The sequence below is a fragment of the Oncorhynchus kisutch genome, linkage group LG13 (assembly GCF_002021735.2).
Source record: "Oncorhynchus kisutch isolate 150728-3 linkage group LG13, Okis_V2, whole genome shotgun sequence".
Taxonomy (NCBI): domain Eukaryota; kingdom Metazoa; phylum Chordata; class Actinopteri; order Salmoniformes; family Salmonidae; genus Oncorhynchus; species Oncorhynchus kisutch.
This window is the reverse complement of record NC_034186.2, coordinates 31,800,179-31,821,074: the sequence shown is the minus strand read 5'-3', so window position 1 is coordinate 31,821,074 and position 20,896 is coordinate 31,800,179. Positions and strand designations below refer to the sequence as shown.

Genomic DNA, 20,896 nt, shown 5'->3' with positions numbered 1-20,896 from the left:
ATCATTAACCTTTGAAGAACTTCAGATGTTTTCAATGAGGAGACTCTCAGTTAGATAGCAAATGCTCCGTTTTTCCTGAAAGATTATTTGTTTAGGAGAAATTGCTCCGTTTGGTGCGTCACGTTTGGCTACCCAAAAAAATAAAAAATTCAGTCTTCAAAACGCCAAACTTTTTTCCAAATTAACTCCATAATATCGACTGAAACATGGTAAACGTTGTTTAGAATCAATCCTCAAGGTGTTTTTCACATATCTCTTCATGATATATCGTTCCTTGAAAGCCTCCTCTCTCCTCTCAATCACTGGATGACTGCGTGCAGCTTGTAGATTACGCACCAATTTAGACAAAGGACACCGGGCGGACCCCTGGTAAATGTAGTCTCTTATGGCCAATCTTCCAATGATATGCCTACAAATACGTCACAATGCTGCAGACACCTTGGAGAAACGATAGAAAGGGCAGGCTCATTCCCGGCGCATTCACAGCCATATAAGGAGACAATGGAAAACAGAGCTTCAAAAATGTTGCCCATTTCCTGGTTGAAGTTTCATCTTGGTTTCGCCTGTAGCATGAGTTCTGTGGCACTCACAGATAATATCTTTGCAGTTTTGGAAACCTTAGAGTGTTTCCTTTCCAAAGTTGCCAATTATATGCATAGTCGAGCATCTTTTCATGACAAAATATTGTGCTTAAAACAGGCACGTTTTTTTATCCATAAATTAAAAGAGCGCCCCCTATATCCAAGAAGGTAACCCTCTGTTCCCCCTCATGTCGTTGTCAGTGATTGTTTATTATAAGTGCATGTGTACGTCTGTACTGGTGTGCGTCGGGTTATGTTACCCATTGATTTTTATTATTATGTTTTCCGGTGGGTTTTTTGTAAATAAACTGCGCTGTTGGAAAGTTATTTCTCTCCTGCGTCTGACTTCTCTGCCACCAGTTCACACCCTTACATTGTGGGCACCGTTTGTCACCGTTATAGTGAAATTAAGTTATTGTTTAGTGTTGTGTTGGGTAGTATTGCTGACATGCATCTTAAAAAAAAAGTTTTTTTGCAACACTAAGATGTATATGCTAAAATGTTTTTTAATTTGTAACGTGTGATTTCATAGGAGACCCCACAGGTCCCATAGTGATGTGGGGGAAATTGTTTTCCTGGGGCCCAGAGTTTTTCCTGATCTGGTAGTAGGCTAACCTAACCAACTCTGGACCCTAGTTGTAGCGTATGATAGTAATAAATCAGCTGTTAAAAATTGTTTTATATGGGCTATGATGGGACCAGATTATTTTTCTAATCAATTCAAATAGTAAAAATACAATAAACTCCTGGAAAAACTCCTGGCCCTAAGGAGGATGAAAACGTTAAAACCCTTTACACAAACAAAGAGACAACAACTGCAACTGCACAACAAAACTAACAGGGCTGAGCTCACTGTATGCAGGGTTGCCTTATGTAGGCCTTTGCATCTGTAATTAAAAAGATACTCAAACACTATGTCATCACTTTCGTGTTGATTGATTAATTCCAGTCAATACTTTTTTATTAAAAAGACCTAGGTAGCCACCCGAAGTTTGAATATAAACCAAGTTTGATCACATTCACAATTTCTCCGAACACAAATAAATGGGCCTATTTTAGACTAGAAATACATAGCTTAGGCTACAAAAACATGATGTTATGTTTCCCCTGGCCAGGCCAAGATGGGATCAGAGCGCATGGGCTACCTACAGTTGGGATTGTTATCAGTAGGGTACAGTTGATCAGACTGAAACACAGACTAATTGTGCAGTTGAGAAATCATGGTGGCGTGTATCGGCTTCCATATAAAACAGCCCATCGCAGTGAATTCACCTATACCCACATTTTCAGCCGCAGTTAGCTTATAGCACATGCAATGATTTGCATGATATAGATCAAAATTAAACAATGTTGTAAGGTAGGCCTACTGTACTTATATCTTCGTATGAGAGAGTTAATCATACATTTTTGATAGGCTAACGTTACTTGATGTAATGAGTGGAGCATACAGATGCGTAAATTAACCCTTTAACTGTCTGCACATGCTTGTGAATTGTTGTATTATTCAAGATTATAGAACAGGTGGTTCTAATCCTGAATGCTGATTGGTTAAAACCACATTCTGGTGTCTATTCCACAAGTTACCACTAGCTAAATCTATGACGTTAAAATTCCTATTTACTCTGTTTCATCTGACTTCACAATCCACTGTCTCATTAGCCCAGCCAGGCACTTTATAAACTTGATCTCCGCTATAAAAGCATCTAGACATTATCTCACATTTCTTTAAAACTAACATTTTGTTTTCAACAGAGATTTGAATAAACCCTGCTGTCTGTCTCTCTGACATTTGCAACATTGTTTCAATATATATGAAAATTTATGAAAATTACAGGCCTCTCTCATATTTTTAAGTGGGAGAACTTGCACAATTGGTGGCTGACTAAATACTTTTTTGCCCCACTGTAAGTGATAATGCCCTGAAAGCCTGTGTTTAGATAATATATTGGCATGGTTCATCTCGGGCATAACAACACCCGTGCCAATATATCCTCCAAACACTGGCTACTCAGACATTATCACTTAAGTGTAATATGGTTTGTTTGTATTATTCAATAGGGCAACGTTTTATAAGAACGGCTGACCAAGAGTGTCGCATTGCCAGCCACAACGAAGGTAAGGCAAGGACATAATGTGAATTGAAAAGTAGAATTATCTTTCACCACAATGCTCCTCTCCTTCATATCTCGTAGTGGGAACAGGGCCCAAATGGAAGATAATTTGATTATTTCTGCTTATTTCTGCAGTAGTTTTAAGAGCACTAAACAGGCAAATGTGTAGACATCAATGAGTTCATTAGGAAGATGCACTAAAAACTCAAGGTAGAGATATTTTCATGTGGAAGACCTGTTGTCAACTTTGAATGGCTAGCTAACTTCAACGGTACAGCTTGTAGCAGTTAGCTGTTGCCTCTTTTCCAGTGACGTGACTAACTGGCAGGTTGGGCTTTCATCAGCCCCTTCAAAGGCACAAAATGTAAACAGTACCTGCTTACTAATGAGAATGGAAGACAGCTTTCATCCATAAGCAAAAAATATGAACCAAATGAAAAATTAAACACCTCAACCCTTACACACACTCTTCACATTTTGCTGCCTTAAAAGTAAAGGGATAAAACGTTCTTTTCCTACTGATCTCCACAACCTAGTCCACATTTTCAAAGTGAAATAAAACATTTCCAAATCAATAAAAATGTAAACGAAGATGTCTTGATTGTGTGTCTTCATACCCCAGAGTTAATCCTATGTGGGAGCACCATTGATTAAGATTAGATTAACATCACTTTATTGGTCAATTACACAAAGGTCCAGCCAAAATTCTACTCCGCTTTTAACCCAACCCCCAAGAAAGACACACATCAGTGGAGACTCCTCAGAGGAGGAAGGGGAGGAACATCCTCCACAGTGAATTTCGTAAAAATGTTAATTGTAAAACATTAAAAAAGTTAAATTTTTTAGATAAAACTATACTACATATAATCATGTCACCAAAGAACAAATTAAAACACACTATTTTGCAAATAACGTCTACAGTAGCCTGAACAGCACTCTGTAGGGCAGAACCATGGTGTAGCCGGAAGACAGCTAGTTTCCATCCTCCTCTGGGTACATTGACTTCAATACAAAACCTAGGAGGATCATGGTTCTCACCCCCTTCCATAGATTTGCACAGTAATTATGACAACCTCCGAGGACGTCCTCCAGCCTATCAGAGTTATTGCAGCATGAACTGAGATGTGGTCCAACCAATCAAAGGAATCTAGTACTGAAAGCATAAGTGTCAGCTAGCTAGCACTGCAGTGCATACACTGTGGTGAGTAGTTGACTCAAAGAGAGAGAAAGACAATAGTTGAACAGTTTTGAACAAAATAGAGAGAGAGAGTGAGAGTGAGAGAGAGAGAGAGAGAGAGAGAGAGAGAGAGATATCATTTTTTTCATTTAATTAGCTAGAAAATGCAGCTAGCTAGTTTAGCCTACTGAAACATCCTACTAAAACAGAGGGATGCCCTGTTAGCTAGCTAGCTATGACTTAAAAACACAACAAGGTAAGCTTTTGTTATTGCAAAATTATTGCCACAGGTGCCCGCCTGCACACTAACTTTATGATTGTAGCGGGTTTACTAACGCATTAGTTATATTAGCTATGATGACTATGACGTTACTTTAGCTAATATGGTGACAACGATGTAGGCTGTGTGTAGTGGTTTGGCTTGGAAAGTTTTTTTCGCTTGGTCACATACAGCTGATGCATTGAAGTCCACAAGCGAAGGGAAGAGGTTAGACGAAGAGAGCGCATAGATGCGAGATGGAATACAACATGGCTGCTATGAAATTGAACTGTGTTTACGCATGATCAGGGGTGTATTCATTCTGCCGATTCTGTTTAAAAACGTTTCTTAAATGGAAGCAAACGGAACAAAACAGGAACAAACATGCCTGAATCTGTCCAATATAAACTCTTGTTTGCAACTGTTGGACTAATGATTACACCCTATATCAGCTAGATGCAGGCAAGAGTTTGCAAGGCAGTATTGAATGTCACAGACTGTCCAAATCGTTCTCTCGACCTGTGTGCACCTACGTTGAAAACTTCAAATCATAGGCTAGGTTGTTGCAACCTCATGATGGGTGTAGGGAAAATTAGAGTATCATGTAGTAGCCTAAACATATCACTGTTACATTGAACTGGGTTAATGGAATATGAATATTTGTCATCCAATAAGCTGTAATAGAAATAAGGCCATGCTTTTGAAGGAAAAATCTTCCACCCTCGCCCTAAAATGGCACTGACCGCCACTGACACAAATACAGGGTGCTCCGACACTGGGCGCCCAGGAACTATTGCTGTGTTGGGGTAAGTCCCTTGCTCAAGGGCACAACGGCAAGCAATGGCATCTAGGATTTGATACCAGAAAATCTCCAGTTGCCAGCTCAATTCCCGCCAGATATTTCCCGTCGGACCCAGGATTCAAACTGGCAACCCTCTGGTGGCTGGCTCGCCGCTCGAACCGCTAGGCTACTTGCAGCCCTGTGGTGACTACAGCTGTGAATCATTTTAAATAAGATTCTACCAACTTTGCTCTGTAAATTATAAACAATAAATGTATTTTACTTTGAAAATGTGGACTAGGTTGTGTAGATCAACAGGAGCAAAATCAAATTGAATCCTTTTTTAGATTGAATTTTTAAGGTAGCAAAATGTAAAGAGTGTGTGAACGGTGTGTAGACTTTCACCAGGCACTATATGCAAAAAGGAAGCTGTCAACTCCAAATCAAATCAAATGTTATTTGTCACATGCACCGAATAAAACAGGAAATAAGGCCATGCTCATGAAATGCTTACTTAAAAGCCCTTAACCAACATTTCAAGCAATAGAGTTAAGAAAATATTTACAAAATAAAATAAAAAGTAACACAATGAAATATCAATATCGAGGCTATTACAGGGGGTACCGGTACCGAGTCAATGTGCGGGGGTACATGTTAGTCGACGTCATTTGTACATGTAGGTAGGGGTAGAGTGACTATGTATAGATAATAGACAGCGAGTAGCAGCAGTGTAAAAAAAAGGGGGGGGGGGGGTCAATGGAAATAGGCGGGGTGGCCATTTGATTAAAGCTGTTAAGGAGCCTTTTGGACCTAGACTTGGCGCTCCAGTACTGCTTGCCGTGCGGTAACAGAGAGTCCATGACTGGAGTCGTTGACAATTTTTGGGGCCTTCCTCCTCTGACACCGCCTGGTATATAGATCCTGGATGGCAGGAACCTTGGCCCCAGTGATGTACTGGGCCGTACGCACTACCCTCTGCAGTTTCTTATGGTCGGATGCCAAGCAGTTGCCATACCAGGTGGTGATGTCTCTCGATGGTGCAGCTGTAGACATTTTTTGGGATCTGGGGACCCATGCCAAATCTTTTCATTCTCCTGAGAGTGAAAAGGTGTTGTTATGCCCTCTTCACGACTGACCTGTGGTGTTTGGACCATGATAGTCTGTTGGTAATGTGGACACCAAGGAGGTTGAAACTCTTGACCCGGTCCACTGCAGCCACGTCAATGTTAATGGGGGCCTGTTTGAACCTCCTTTTCCTGTAGTTCACGATAAGCTCCTTTGTCTTGATCACATTGAGGGAGAGGTTGTTGTCCTGGAAGCACACTGCCTGGTCTCTGACCTCCTCCCTCTAGGCTTTCTCACCGTTGTCGATGATCAGGCCTAACACTGTTGGGTCGTCAGCAAAGTTAATGATTGTGTTGGAGTCGTGTTGGCCACGCAGTCGTGGGTGAACAGGGAGTACAGGAGGGGACTAAGCACTCACCCCTGAGGGGCCCCAGTGTTGAAGATCAGCGTGGCAGATGTGTTGTTGCCTACCCTTACCACCTGGGAGCGGCCTGTCAGGAAGTCCTGGATCCAGTTGCAGAGGGAGGTGTTTAGTCCCAGGGTCCTTAGCTTAGTGATGAGCTTAGTGGGCACTATAGTGTTGAACGCTGAGTTGTAGTCAATGAATAGCATTCTCACATAGGTGTTCCTTTTGTCCAGGTGTGAAAGGGCAGTGTGGAGTGCAGGAGAGATTGCATCATCTGTTGATCTGTTGGGGCGGTATGGGAATTGGAGTGGGTCTGTTGATGTGAGCCATGTCCAGCCTTTCAAAGCACTTAATGGCTACCGACGTTGGTGCTACAGGGCGGTAGTCATTTTGGCAGGTTATCTTCGCTTTCTTGGGCACAGGGACTATGGTGGTCTGCTTGAAACATGTAGGTATTACAGACTGGGTCAGGGATAGGTTGAAAGTATCAGTGAAGACACTTGCCAGTTGGTCCACGCATGCTCTGAGTATACGTCCTGGTAATCCGTCTTGTGAATGTTGACCTGTTTAAAGGTCTTGCTCATATCGGCTACGGAGAGCGTGATCACCCAGTCGTACGAAACACTGGTGCTCTCATGCATGCTTCAGGGTTGCTTAACTCGAAGCGATCATAAAAGGCATTTAGCCCATCTAGTTCGATGGCTGGGTTTCCCTTTGTCGCCCGTAATAGTTTGCAAGCCCGGCCACATCCAACGAGCGTCAGAGCTGGTGTAGTAGGATTCAATCTCAGTCCTGTATTGATGCTTTGCTTGTTTGATGGTTTGTCTGAGGGCATAGCGGGATGTCTTATAAGTGTCCGGATTAGTGTCCCGCTCCTTGAAAGCGGCAGCTCTAGCCTTAGCTCGGTGCGGATGTTGCCTGTAATCCATGGCTTCTGGTTGGGATATGTATGTATGGTTACTGTGGGGACAATGTCGTCAATGCACTTATTGATGAAGCAGGTGACTAAGGTGGTGTACTCAATGCTAATGGATGAATCCTGGAACATATTCCAGTCTGTGCTAGCAAAACAGTCCTGTAGCGTAGCATCCACACCATCTGACATCTCACTTCCGTAATGAGCGAGCCCCTTTTACTTCCTCCTTTAGTTTTTGCTTGTAAGTAGGAATCAGGAGGATAGAATTATGGTCAGATTGGCCAAATGGATGCTGAGCTTTGTATGTGCTTCTGTGTGTGGAGTAAAAGTGGTCTAGAGTTGTTTTCCCCTCTGGTTGCACATGCAACATGCTGGTAGAAATGAGGTCAAATGGATTTGAGTTTGACTGCATTAAAGTCCCTGGACACTAGGAGCAACGTTTCTGGATGAGCATTTTCTTGTTTGCTTTTGGCCTTATGCAGCTCGTTGAGTGCGGTCTTAGTGCCAGCATTAGTTTGTGGTGGTGAATAGATGGCTATGAATACTATAGATGAAAACTCTCTTGGTAGATAGTGTGGTCTACAGCATATCATGAGGTACTCTACCTCAGGCGAGCAACACCTTGAGACTTCTATAATATTAGACATTGCGCACCAGCTGTTACTGACAAATAGAAACACAACCCTACCCCGTCTTATCAAAAGTAGCTGCTCTTTCCTGCCGATGCACGGAAAACCCAGCCAGCTCTATATTATCCGTGTCGTCGTTCAGCCACGGCTCGGTGTAGCATAAGATATTACATTTTTTTATGTCCGGTTGGTAGGATAGTCTCGATCGTAGATCATACAGTTTATTTTCCAGTGCTCATTGGCCAAAATAACTGATGGTAAAGGTCGTTTACCCACTCTCCGAATGAATTCTCTCAGTCTTTTCTTCACACGAATGACAGGGATTTGGGCCTAGTCTCAGGGAAGCAGTATATCCTTCGCGTCTGACTCATTAAAGTACTCAGTTTGGACCCAGTTCGAGGTGAGAAATCGCTGTTCTGATGTCCAGAAGCTTTTTTTGGTCATAAAAGACAGTAGCAGCACCATTGTGAACAAAATAAGTTACAAACAATGCAAAGAAACTAAAAAAATAGCACAGTTAGTTAGGAGCCCGTAAAACGGCAGCCTTCCCCTCCGGCTCCATGATGTTATGTCACTATGAAACTGTATCATTGACTGGATATCTAACCAGATCAATTCCTATAGGTTGCAACAGGATTTAGACACAAGATGACTTGTATCAAGGCACTGCAGTATCAGTTGGAGTGACCTGCTTATGCCACTCATATGAACACCAGGAAATTCATAGCCTTCTCATTAATTGATCAATTTAAGAAACAGTTGATTTGGATTGAAAGTGGATTGTACTATGGGACTACAAATAGACCCATATCCTCATTCAATTGTCTAAGATGATCAGGGTTCACCTTGAATAGCTATGATACCATAGAGGTGCAATCATGTCAATCATGAATATCAGGGACAAGTAGCCTAGGCACCTGGGGAACAAACATACAGTGGCTCATGGTTCAATATAAACATCAAGCCTGATGTAGCCTATACTGTAGGTTAGTGAAAGACTAATACTGGATATATACTACCTTTCAAATGTTTGGGGTCACTTAAAAATGTCCTTGTTTTTGAAAGAAAAGCTATTTTCTGTCCATTAAAACAACATCAAATTGAAAACATCATCTTGTAAAACACCAGTCTCAACGTCAACAGTAAAGAGGCAACTCCGAGATGCGGGCCTTCTAGGCAGATTTGCAAAGAAAAAGCCATATCTCAGACTGACATATCTCAAGATTAAGATGGGCAAAAGAACACAGACACTGGACAGAGGAGCTCTGCCTAGAAGGCCAGCATCCTGGAGTCGCCTCTTCACTGTTGATGTTAACTGGTGTTTTGTGGGTACTATTTAATGAAGCTGCCAGTTGAGGACTTGTGAGGCATCTGTTTCTCAAACTAGACACTCTGTACTTGTCCTCTTGCTCAGTTGTGCACCGGGGCCTCCCACTCAGTTTGCTCTGTTCTGTGAAGGGAGTAGTACACAGCGTTGTACAAGATTTTCAGTTCTTGGCAATTTCTCACATGGAGTAGCCTTCATTTCTTAGAACAAGAATAGACTGACGAGTTTCAGAAGAAAGTTCTTTGTTTCTGGCTATTTTGAGCCTGTAATCAAACCCACAAATGCTGATGTTCCAGATACTAAACTAGTCTAAAGAAGGACAGTTGTGTTGCTTCTTTAATTAGCACAACAGATGTCAGCTTTGCTAACATAATTGCAAAAGGGTTTTTGAATCATCAATTATCTTTTTAAAATTATAAACTTGGATTAGCTAACACAAAGTGCCGTTGGAACACAGGAGTGATGGTTGCTGATAATGGGCCTCTGTATGCCTATGTAGATATTCCATAAAAAATCAGCCATTTCCTGCTACATTAGTCATTTACGACATTAACAATGTCTACACTGTATTTCTGATCAATTTGATGTTATTTTAATGGACAAAAAATGTGTTTTACTTTCAAAAACAAGGACATTTCTAAGTGACCCCAAACTTTTGAACGGTAGTGTATGCAATTATAATATCAATATAACCAAGTCTTTATCCAGAACTCACTGCTAGCCTATATGTGAAATGTGAACATAATCTTCATAAAACATAAGAAACTTGCAATTGGTAACAGTGATCAATTGAGTGAGGTGCAATATTTTGTTATTATATCATTTGCTCACTACATTAGATGCAGTTTCTTATTGATGACATGGCTTTACAGTATCAACAATAAAATGCACACTTACGTTGTAGATGTGAGTAATTGTCCATTGGGTTGTTCTATAGAATTTATCTAAATCCAATTGTAATTCCAAAACCGGGCAGTAGCCTTCTGTGACAGGTATGTGCAGAGGTGAGTAGACTATTCAAGGAGCACCAACCCATGGTGCGGTTTTCCTTTCAGTGACAAGGAATAAATGGGTCTCTTTCAAGACAAAACAAATGAGCATCCACATGCTGACCATAACACGTTAGACTGTAAGCACATCATAAAATAGTATTCCTATTCTAATAGCAGATTTCAGGTGATAATAGGATATTGATCAAGATGCGCTTTATATCACTGTAAACCGATAGATGAACACCCGGCCATTGCTCCCCATACTTTTATCAAAGGGTTCAAAGTCATAATGCTTATCTTCTTTATGCATACAATCCCGTTTACCGAGGTGCACAAACACGGCAAAAAAACACGCGATTATGCCGGGTTTGATAGATTGCGCTCGTTGGGTGATTCCGTCATCGAATTTCGAGGCAGGTACCGATTTGGTCCTCTGCCCTCCACGAATAATTCGATGTCCTTCTCCGTGAGGGAACTCGAAGACTTCTCACGAATGAAATCAAATGAGCGTTTCCTCCTCTCGCATCGACACGAGAGAGGAGGAGGCAGAAGAAGGGAGGTGGAGGGAGGAAATGAGGACTAGATGAAGATGGAACGAACGGGGACGCAAAAGGAGTGGTCTGTGTGCATGCGAGCGCGTGAATAAAGTGCGCGGCAGGGAAACAACTGAGATAAGATAAGACCAGAATACACCGTTCATAAAACTAGAAACTACACTCCTGTCTGACCACTGCTCCACCGCCACTCTATAATTACTCAAGAGCCTGCCCAATGCTGTGTGTATAACCCTTCCATGTCTGTGTTAACCAACAGTGTAGCCCACTTTCAATGAAATAAAAGTCCAATATTGAGGTTTAATACAGTATTTTTTCAGCCTACTATTGCATGTTGCTTTCATCATTCCTCTTCCAGGCAGAAATTTGGGCAAGCAATCTCAGCGCTCTCTATAGCAGACACACAGAGGAATGGTGAGAGCACAGATCACATTGGGCTTCTTCGGAAAGCTATTGCATCTGTAAAGAAAACTGGATTGAGGAGGGCTTGTAACCTGTTGTTATACTTAGCTGCTTTAGTCTTAATATTTTTTGGTTTAGGGACCACTGAGAAAAAACGTCAATGTTTTAAGAGGGCATAGTTTACATTGCACTGAGCTAAGAACTCAAGAAAAACACACAAAACAACGGCTTTGTTAGGATTTATTGGCACCCTTGGTTAAGATGAGCAAAAAATACTATAAAATAAAGAGCTATTTTCTATGCAAAACAAATTTGTGAAATTATATTATTTTATACTAATACAATTGCTCAGAGAAAGTCATTTTTGAAAAAATTCAGAAAGATAGGGGTCAAAATTATTGACACCCCTGTTTTCGATACTCTAGCAATACTCATCGATTTTGATTAGTGCTTGGGGTTTTTGTCTTGATGGAAGATCCACTTGTGGCCAAGTGTCAGTCTCCTGGCAGAGGCATCCAGGTTTTTGGATAAAATTAGCTGGTACTTTGTAGTTCATGATGCCGTTAACCTGAAAGGGACAGTGTAGTCAAACACGCAATTTTCTTGTATTTTATATAGGCTGAGTGTACAAAACATTATGAACACCTCTTTCCATGACATAGACCAGGGGAGTCAAACTCATTCTGTGGAGGACCTACTGTCTGCTGGTTTTGGGGTTTTCATTTTTAATTCATCAATCAAAGACAAGGGAGGAGTGAAAACCGGCAGACACTCAGCCCTCTGTGGAACGAGTTTGACACATGTGACATAGACTGACAAGGTGAGTCCAGGTGAAAGCTATGGTCCTTTATTGATGTCACTTGTTAAATCCACTTCAATCAGTGTAGATGAATGAGAGGAGACAGGTTAAAGAAGGATTTTCAAAGCCTTGAGACAATTGAGACATGGATTGTGTATGTGTACCATTCAGAGGGTGAATGGGCAAGACAAAATATTTAAGTGCCTTTGAACAGGGCATGGTAGTAGGTGCCAGCGGTTTGTGTCAAGAACTGCAACGCTGCTGGGTTGTTCACGCTCAACAATTTTCCGTGTGTATCAAGAAGGGTCCACCACCCAAAGGTCAACCAGGCAAATTGACACAACTGTGGGAAGCATTGGAGTCCACATTGGCCAGCTTTCGACACCTTGTAGAGTTCATTGAGGCTGTTCTGATGGCAAAAAGGGGGGGGGGGGGGGGGGTTGCAACTCAATATTAGGAAGGTCCTCTTAATGTCTTGTACAATCAGTGTATATTTCTATTCAATGAGTTTTTAATAATACTATGAAATTGTGCAAATTATGATAATGTAATTTTAGTGTAAGATCTGTTTGAAAAGATCGCCTGAACCTTCAGTTTGTTTGGCTGGGTGGGGATTTGGACTACCTGGTGACATCAAAATTCTTGATGGAGAAATTGCATTTTGCTAAGAAGCTATTTTAGTTTATTTTTGACCATTTTAATTGAAAATAAGCACAGGTACTTAATTGATACCCAGAAATGATTTTGTATTGAGATGAAAACAGCTGCATTGGACCTTTAACAAGGGCCCCAGGACCTATGGAAGCAAAATAGCCCCATAACATCAAAGATCCTCCCCCATATTTTACCGTCAGTATGAGGTACTTTTCCGCATGTGCTTCTGTTTTTCAATGCCAATCCCACAACTGGTGTGCGTGGCCGAAGCGCTCTATTTTCATGTCATCTGACCATAGCACCGGTTCCAGTCCAAGTGCCAATGCCGTTTATCAAACTCCAGGCAGTGCAACAGTCAGATGATCATAGCACCGATGGTCATCCTAATATGGGTGATTTCCATAACCCAGCTCTTGAGAGATGACTAAATCGCCTATGACCTTTCATTAGATCTCCCTCCATACATTGAAGGTCAATGATTGGAATTGTTCCATACAATGGCCAGTCAGCCTGTAAGCCACATATATATAGGATAAAGCGCTGGAAATGGGACAGAGGCATAGAGTTACTAAATGGATTACAGATGGATGGTTGAATGTTTCAAGCTATATGGATCACAAGTCCAGTAATAGTAGGCTAGATTATACAGTATCTTAGGCTATTATTGGCTTCTAAATATTAGGCATCTAAATGGCTGCATGAATACCCTTCCACCTTCAGACAGGCAACATTTACTTTGGCTATGGTGTAAATACAGTCATTCTCAAATGAAGGAGAATGCTTGCCACGGGTGTGTATTGTTGTGTTGTCATCACATGCACTGCACAACATAATCAAAGGCAATTATACACCTTCATACACCAGAGAGACTATAATCCAACCCACAGCCTCTATAGTATGTTTCAACAACTAACTATACATTTCTGTTTTATGATAAAAATACCTACTGTCAAAACATGTCCACTGAAAGACTGGACTCATTTGCACACTCTCTTGATTAAATGTATGTAGAGTCAAATGTCTGAACACATTATAAAACTCAGCCTCTTGTAGAGGTATTGTCAAGTATTTTAGTGTTGCATGCAGATATTACATCCTTCTTTCCTTGGTTACTATGGAGACATTGTGACAAGAATCCCTGTAATCCAAGGGCAAATAATAATAATAATACATTTTCATTACAAGGTTATCTCAAAGCTCTACTGAGGGGGAAAAAATAGCATTATATACAATAAAAACAACATACATTTAGAATCAAGGCAGGTAAAGTAGTAATAGTGGGCTAGGTGGTAAATGCATTTTAGATTTGGACTAGGACTATGAAATAGACAGTCTGTAGAAGTGGGTTTTAAATCTCCATACATACGCCCTCCATACATTGAAGGACAATGATTGGAATCTTTCTATACCATCGCCAGCCAGCCAGTAGGCCACAGTATATGGGAAATAGCACCTGAGTGGGGACAGAGACATGGAGTTACTAGATGGATACACACTCAGATGGATGTTGGAATGTTTCAGGCTGAGTTGACATGCACATGATGCAACATTTTTTAAAAATTCATTACAAATGTTATTCTACACACCAAAATGTATAATCATCATTGTCATACATCGTACTACAGACTGTATGTCACAAATTACAATTGCTTCACAAAATCTATATACAGTAGCTTAATTTAACACAAACTCTTATCTGTCTCTCCTCTCTGTCTGTCCAACCCAGTGAATACCTACAATACGGTACACTGTCAACTCTCACAGCTGTCTCTCTGTTAGATACAGCCAGAGGATGATTTTCATAATCCCGTGAGAATGATGAGCTAGTTTACTGACCTTCAGAGTGTCACTCATTATCCATAATCAATTATGAGCATGACAAATACACAGAATGCCATTAGGATGAAAATAAATGTTAATATAAACAAAGTCTATGTTCTGGTTTAATGTTCAGTGATGTGCTCTGTGAGTGTGGTTGCTGCATAGGGATATTACATGATAATTAAGCTATCAAACAAGTGACATAACTGCTGTGTGAACCCTTTGTAATAACATGCACTCCATGGCCTTGTCTCCGAAGCCAAACCCCCCCGTCATCACAGGCAGACATTCCCAGGTGGAACCCCAGCATGCACTACGATCGGAGAGGGTCTGTTTCAACGCTGCTTCAGAAGTGTCCGATTCAATTAGGCAGTCTGACAGCGAGTGCAGCACGACTGGAGAGACCCTCTTTGTGGGGACTAGGAAAGCTAGTTAACATTGGCAAGGCACTCCGCCAGCGTACAGCATCAGGCCTCTGCTCTCAACATCAAAGAACAGACCTGGACACGTCTTTAATGAAGCAGGCAGGGCCTGACCAATCTCACTGAGACAGTTGCAAATGAAGAACCAAATGCAAATGAAGGCAATCAGACACCTCCATGTTTTCAAGGCCCAGGGGCTGTTTGTGTCTATACTACATGGGAAATGTATTCACTAAGTGGCATAAAATATGGTTTGCTCAGATCTGGGTAACTATCTGAGATTTGTAAAGATTGCTGATTCGATATCTGTATGTCATCACTTATTAACAAGGGGTTATTTGGTTTTATTTCTGCTCTAACAGCCACCTGTGTGCTGACTGTCTATCTCCCGCAGACTGTGCAGTGTTGTGGGAAACCTTCATGGGGTAGACTGCTGTCAGAGAGGGGTGTAATGGTGATGAATGAGGTTCTGGGGAGGTATTGAGTCTATCTGTGAAATCCACTGCACTGGAAACACCAGTGGGCTTCTCAATGGACAGCACTATACAATGACATAACGCTTTTATGTCAGTGTGCTAATGGTCATTGGTGCAAAGACCTCAAAGATTGGTCGTCATGAGATGAGATGCATAGTAAGGGTCATGTCAACCCTATATCATACATTAATTAATCACTAACATCATTCAGTGTTACCAGTTTGATAGGTCCAATAGGTGAAATAGAAAAACAGATGGAAATGATAGAATTCTTATAGTGAATTCCACTGCAGTTGCCTGTTAAGAGGTTAACAGTGTTAGTAGTACATTTTCATTGATTCTTTCCTTCCTCAAAGGCAACAGCCTACAAACAGTCCTGTTTGATTTTTCACAAATGACACCGTTAATTGTTAACATAAGCATGCTCACAGTCCTTAAATAAACAGATCGTACATTAAGTTGAACACATTTTAATTATACAGCTAATAGATTTTAACATGTTTCTAGTCTCTGGTGACCGTTTATCCACCTACAACTAGTAAATCTACAGTATGGTATTGCACTGGGACTGGATACTCTGAATGAATCAGAACTAGGCAATATCTTTGCATTCATTTCCTCCATCCTGACAGCTACCCCAGGCTTTAGAGAGCATTAAAGTAACTATCCAGTGAAAATCTCACATTTAAAAGCTCAGATTCTGTTAACACATACATAAATAATGTTCTTGACTTATCCTATACTCGTGTTTGTGGCCAAAGCATAAATTGTAGAAAAAAAGAAAAGAAAAACCACAAACAGTTTTTTCAAAAATGCTTGCTATTTCCTCATGGAGGATGATGTCATCCTCATGAGGAGAATGATCTGGCCAATCAGTGGTTTACTCCCATTAACATTTTTGACCGGTATACGGCCACACATTTCCATTTCCATATACACCTCACACTCGTACAGGTTACCCACTTCCACATGCAGTGAAACAGAACAAATATAAGCACCCCCTATTTGACCTTTGACCATTCTGTTGTTGGGGTACGCCCACAACATTCCAACACAGAAAACAGCTTTTTTAACATACTCAATTACAATTTTATGGAAGGAAAACTACATGTATTTCACTCATATTGTAAATAATTATAGGTCATATTTCATAGAAATCTGGAAACACTGGAGAGTAACTTTAAAAAGAACAGATCGCTTTTGTCATTTTCAATCTGTGAGAGTAATCCCACCAGAATTGCCATATCATTTTAAAGCAATTTTAACTGAGGTTGCCTGTAGTTTTAGCACAAAGGTAAACATTAAGACAAAGATCCCTAAGCTATTCAATAAAAATATAGCTGTCACTTACAATTATAGCTCTAAAATTAAATGTAGGCTACTCAAAAAAATGGGGTTTCATTTTCCACTTCCTGCAGCGCTTGCCTAGACTAATGAAACCCCATGAAACTGAGTTGCATTTTCTACTTATGATGGGGAGGAAGGATAAGACAAGGAATACATACTTAATCAAATAATCAAATATGAAAATGGACCTACTATGGCTAAACATACACAAATAATCTCCCACTCCCCCTCTTACCTCCCCCTCTCTCAGAAGTCCAAAACTTTCTCCAACATTGAACCCGAGTGTCAGCACTTCTGCTTGGATATGAATAAATGAATTAGATTATTTTCCACAGGCCCTTTCATCAGCATTTCAGACCCTCACCTTTGGGAAGGGGAAGTCAATTTGTGTCTTCTCAGTTCACTATGGCTGCAGCAGCCCAGCCTGGCTCTCGAAACCTCATCTAATTAACATTGGTGCAGTGTTGTCAATGATCAGTCCAGAAACCCTCCCAAGGACCATTAATACAAAGGCTGAGAATCAGGCTCTGATACTTTAATACCCTCATTAATTATGATCATTTTATACCACAACTTCAGTAAGTCCCCCCTTGCAAATCAATGTTATCAATATGGGATTTATATCATTCTGGGCCACACGTTTCCTTCACTGATGAACACAACACAGAGCTTCTTCTCTCCTGCATAAAATGTTTACCGGCATCAAACAAAACAAGTCATTAATGTGACACATTTCCACCTCATTAATAAAACCATACAACAATATATTATAGAGTAGAATTATTACCAGGAGGCTTCAATATATCCTGTATGTATCAGTAGAGGCTCCTCAGAGGAGAAAGGGGAGGACCATCCAGAAAATGCCATAAAAATAAAAATAATGAAACATTAAAAAAGTTATCCTTTTTAGATAAAGCTATACAAAATATATTCACGTCACCAAATAATTGATTAAAACACACTGTTTTGCAATGAAGATCTACATTAGCTTCAACAGCACTCTGTAGGGTAGCACCATGGTGTAGCCAATGGACAGTTAGTTTCCATCCTCCTTTGGGTACATTGACTTCAATACAAAACTTAGGAGGCTCATGGTTCTAACCCCTTACCATAGTAATTATGACAACTTCCAGAGGACATCCTCCAACCTATCAGAGCTCTTTCAGCATGAACTGACATGTTGTCCACCCAATCAAAGGATCAGAGGATGAATCTAGTACTGAAAGTATAAGCCACAGCTAGCTAGAACTGCAGTGCATAAAATGTGGTGAGTAGTTGTCTCAGCTTTGAACAAATGAATTTCTTCAAAAATGGAGGAGCAAGAGAGAGAGAGAGAAAGAGAGAGAGAGAGAGAGAGAGACAGCTATATTTCATAATTCTTTTTTCACTTTCACTTTCACTTACTTAGCTAGCAAATGCAGCTAACTAGTTTAGCCTACTGAAGCACTCAGCTTCAACAGAGATATGCTATGTTAGCTAGCTGGCTGTGACTATCCAACACTGGAACTCTTCCAAGTAAAGGCAAGCTTTGGGTTTTACTAATGTATTGCCACCGGGGCCCGCCGGTGTAACAGATACATATCTTACTGGCTGTACACTGTACTGCATGGTTGTAGGAGGTTTACTAACGCATTACTTCTATTAGCTATGTTGACTATGACATTACTTTAGCTAATATGGTAACAACGATGTCGAGTGTGAGTAGTGGTTATGATATGAAGGTTTGGCTTGGAAAGGTTTTTTGCCTGGTCACAGACAGCTGATGTGTTGTGCATTGAAGTTCACAAGTGAAGGGAAAGGTGAGAGGAGAAGAGGGCTTAGATGCGAGAAGGAATACAACAAGCTGTTGATATGTGGCTATGAAAGTGAACTGTTTGCGTGTGATCAGGGGTGTATTCATTCTGCCGATTCTGTCGAAAAACATTTCTTAAACAGAAGCAAATGGAACAAAACAGGGATAAATATACCTGAATTTGTCAAATAGAAATGCTAGTTTGCAACTGCTGGACTAATGATTACACCCTAGATCAGCTAGATGAAGGCAAGAGTGTGCAAGGCGGTATTGAATGTGTCACTGTCTGCCATATCGTTCTCTCGACCTGTGTGCACCTACGTTGTAAACTTTCTTTCATAGGTTGTTGCAATCTCATGATGGGTGTATGGAAAATGTGAGTATCATGTCGTAGCCTAAACCAGTTGATGTTACATTGAACTGGGTGAATGGAATATGAATGACTGTCATTCAATATGCTGTAATAGAAATAAGGTCATGCTCATAAAAAAATGTCCTCCCTTTTAAACGGCACTGACTGCCACTGTTATGTATGTAGCTGTATTGTTATCAAATCTAATATTATTTGTCACATGCGCCGAATACAACCTTACAGTGAAATACTTATTTACAATCCCTTAACCAAAAATGCGGTTTTAAGAAAATATTTTTTTAAAGTAAGAGATCAACGTAACAAATAATTAAAGAGCAGCCGTAAAATAACAATAGCGAGGCTATATACAAGGGGTCAATGTGCGGGGGCACCAGTGTGGAGGTAATTGAGGTAATATGTACATGTAGGTAGAGTGATTAAAGTGACTATGCATAGATAATAACAGAGAAGACCGGCAGCGTAGAGGGGGGGGGTAATGCAAATAGTCTGGGTAGCCATTTGATTAGATGTTCAGGAGTCTTATGGCTTGGATGTAGAAGCTGTTTAGAAGCCTCTTGGACCGAGACTTGGCGCTCCGGTACCACCTACTGTGCGGTAGCAGAGAGAACAGTCTATGACTAGGGTGGCTGGAGTCTTTGACAATTTTTAGGGCCTTCCTCTGACACCGCCTAGTATAGAGGTCCTGGATGGCAGGAAGCTTGGCCCCGATGATGTACGCACAACCCGCTGTAGTGCCTTGTGGCCGGAGGCCGAGCAGTTGCCAAACCAGGCAGTGATGCAACCAGTCAGGATGCTCTCGATGGTGTAGCTGTAAAACCTTTTGAGGATCTGAGGACGCATGCCAAATCTTTTCAGTCTCCTGAGGGGGAATAGGTTTTGTTGTGCCCTCTTCATGACTGTCTTGGTGTGCTTGGACCATGTTAGTTTGTTGGTGATGTGGACGCCAAGGAACTTGAAGCTCTCAACCTGCTCAACTGCAGCCCTATTGATGATAGGCGTGGGGGGGCGTGCTAGGTCCTCCTTTTCCTGTAGTCCACAATCATCTCCTTTGTCTTGACCATGTTGAGGGAGAGTTTGTTGTCCTTGCACCATACGGTCAGGCCTCTGACCTCCTCCCTATAGGCTGTCTAATTGTTGTCGGTGATCAGGCCTACCACTGTTGTGTCAACTGCAAACTTAATGATGGTGTTGGAGTCGTGCTTGGCGGTGCAGTCATGAGTGGACAGGGACTACAGGAGGGGACTGAGCACGGAACACCTGAGGGGCCCCCGTGTTGAGGATCAGCGTGGCGGATGTGTTGTTACCTACCCTTACCACCTGGGGCGGCCTGTCAGGAAGTCCAGGATGCAGTTGCAGAGGGAGGTGTTTAGTCCCATGGTCCATAGTTTAATATAGTGTTGAACGCTGAGCTGTAGTCAATGAATAGCATTCTCACATAGGTGTTCCTTTAGTCCAGGTGTGAAAGGGCTGTGTGGAGTGCAATAGAGATTGTGTTATCTGTGGATCTGTTGGGGCGGTATGCAAATTGGAGTGGGCCTAGGGTTTCTGGGATAATGGCGTTGATGTGAGCCATGACCAGCGTCTCAAAGCACTTCGCGGCTACAGAAGTGAGTGCTATGGGTCGGTAGTCATTTAGGCAGGGTACCTTAGTGTTATTGAGCACAGGGACTACGGTGGTCTGCTTGAAACATGTTGGTATTACAGACTGAGATATGCTCGGAGTACATGTCCTGGTAATCCGTCTGGCACTGCGGCCTTGTGAATGTTGACCTGTTTAAAGGTAAAGGTGTAGAAGGGAAAGGTGAAATCCCTGGAAAAGAGGAATAATAGCTTGTGCGTCACATGACTATGCTACATCTGTTTCCTTTTCCATTGGATTAGTGAATCATTTTAAGCTAGAAGAACAAATTAATGCCAAAGAGAGCTTCCTTTGAAAATAAAACGAGAAGTAATGCCAGCGTGAGCACAAATCCACTAACAAATCATTAAAACTCCAAAAAGAGCTTACACAA

General features: G+C 41.3%; 1 protein-coding gene across 12 annotated transcripts in view; it reads right to left on the bottom strand.

Moving 5' to 3' along the window:
* The window catches only part of LOC109902980 (leucine-rich repeat-containing protein 7), a 219,693-nt gene that overhangs the window by 142,632 nt on the left and 56,165 nt on the right, over positions 1–20,896 (bottom strand). For 4 of the 12 annotated variants that reach the window (XM_031786026.1, XM_031786024.1, XM_031786030.1 and 1 more), the window contains exon 1: positions 10,150–10,856. The exons of 1 other annotated variant lie outside the window; for it this stretch is intronic. In XM_031786026.1, the coding sequence (XP_031641886.1) occupies positions 10,150–10,174 (25 nt within the window). In that variant the 5' untranslated portion in view covers positions 10,175–10,856. Of the gene's footprint in view, positions 1–10,149; positions 10,860–20,896 lie in introns of those variants that run through there. 7 more of the 12 variants (XR_004202371.1, XM_031786027.1, XM_031786020.1 and 4 more) reach the window with 3 other exon arrangements.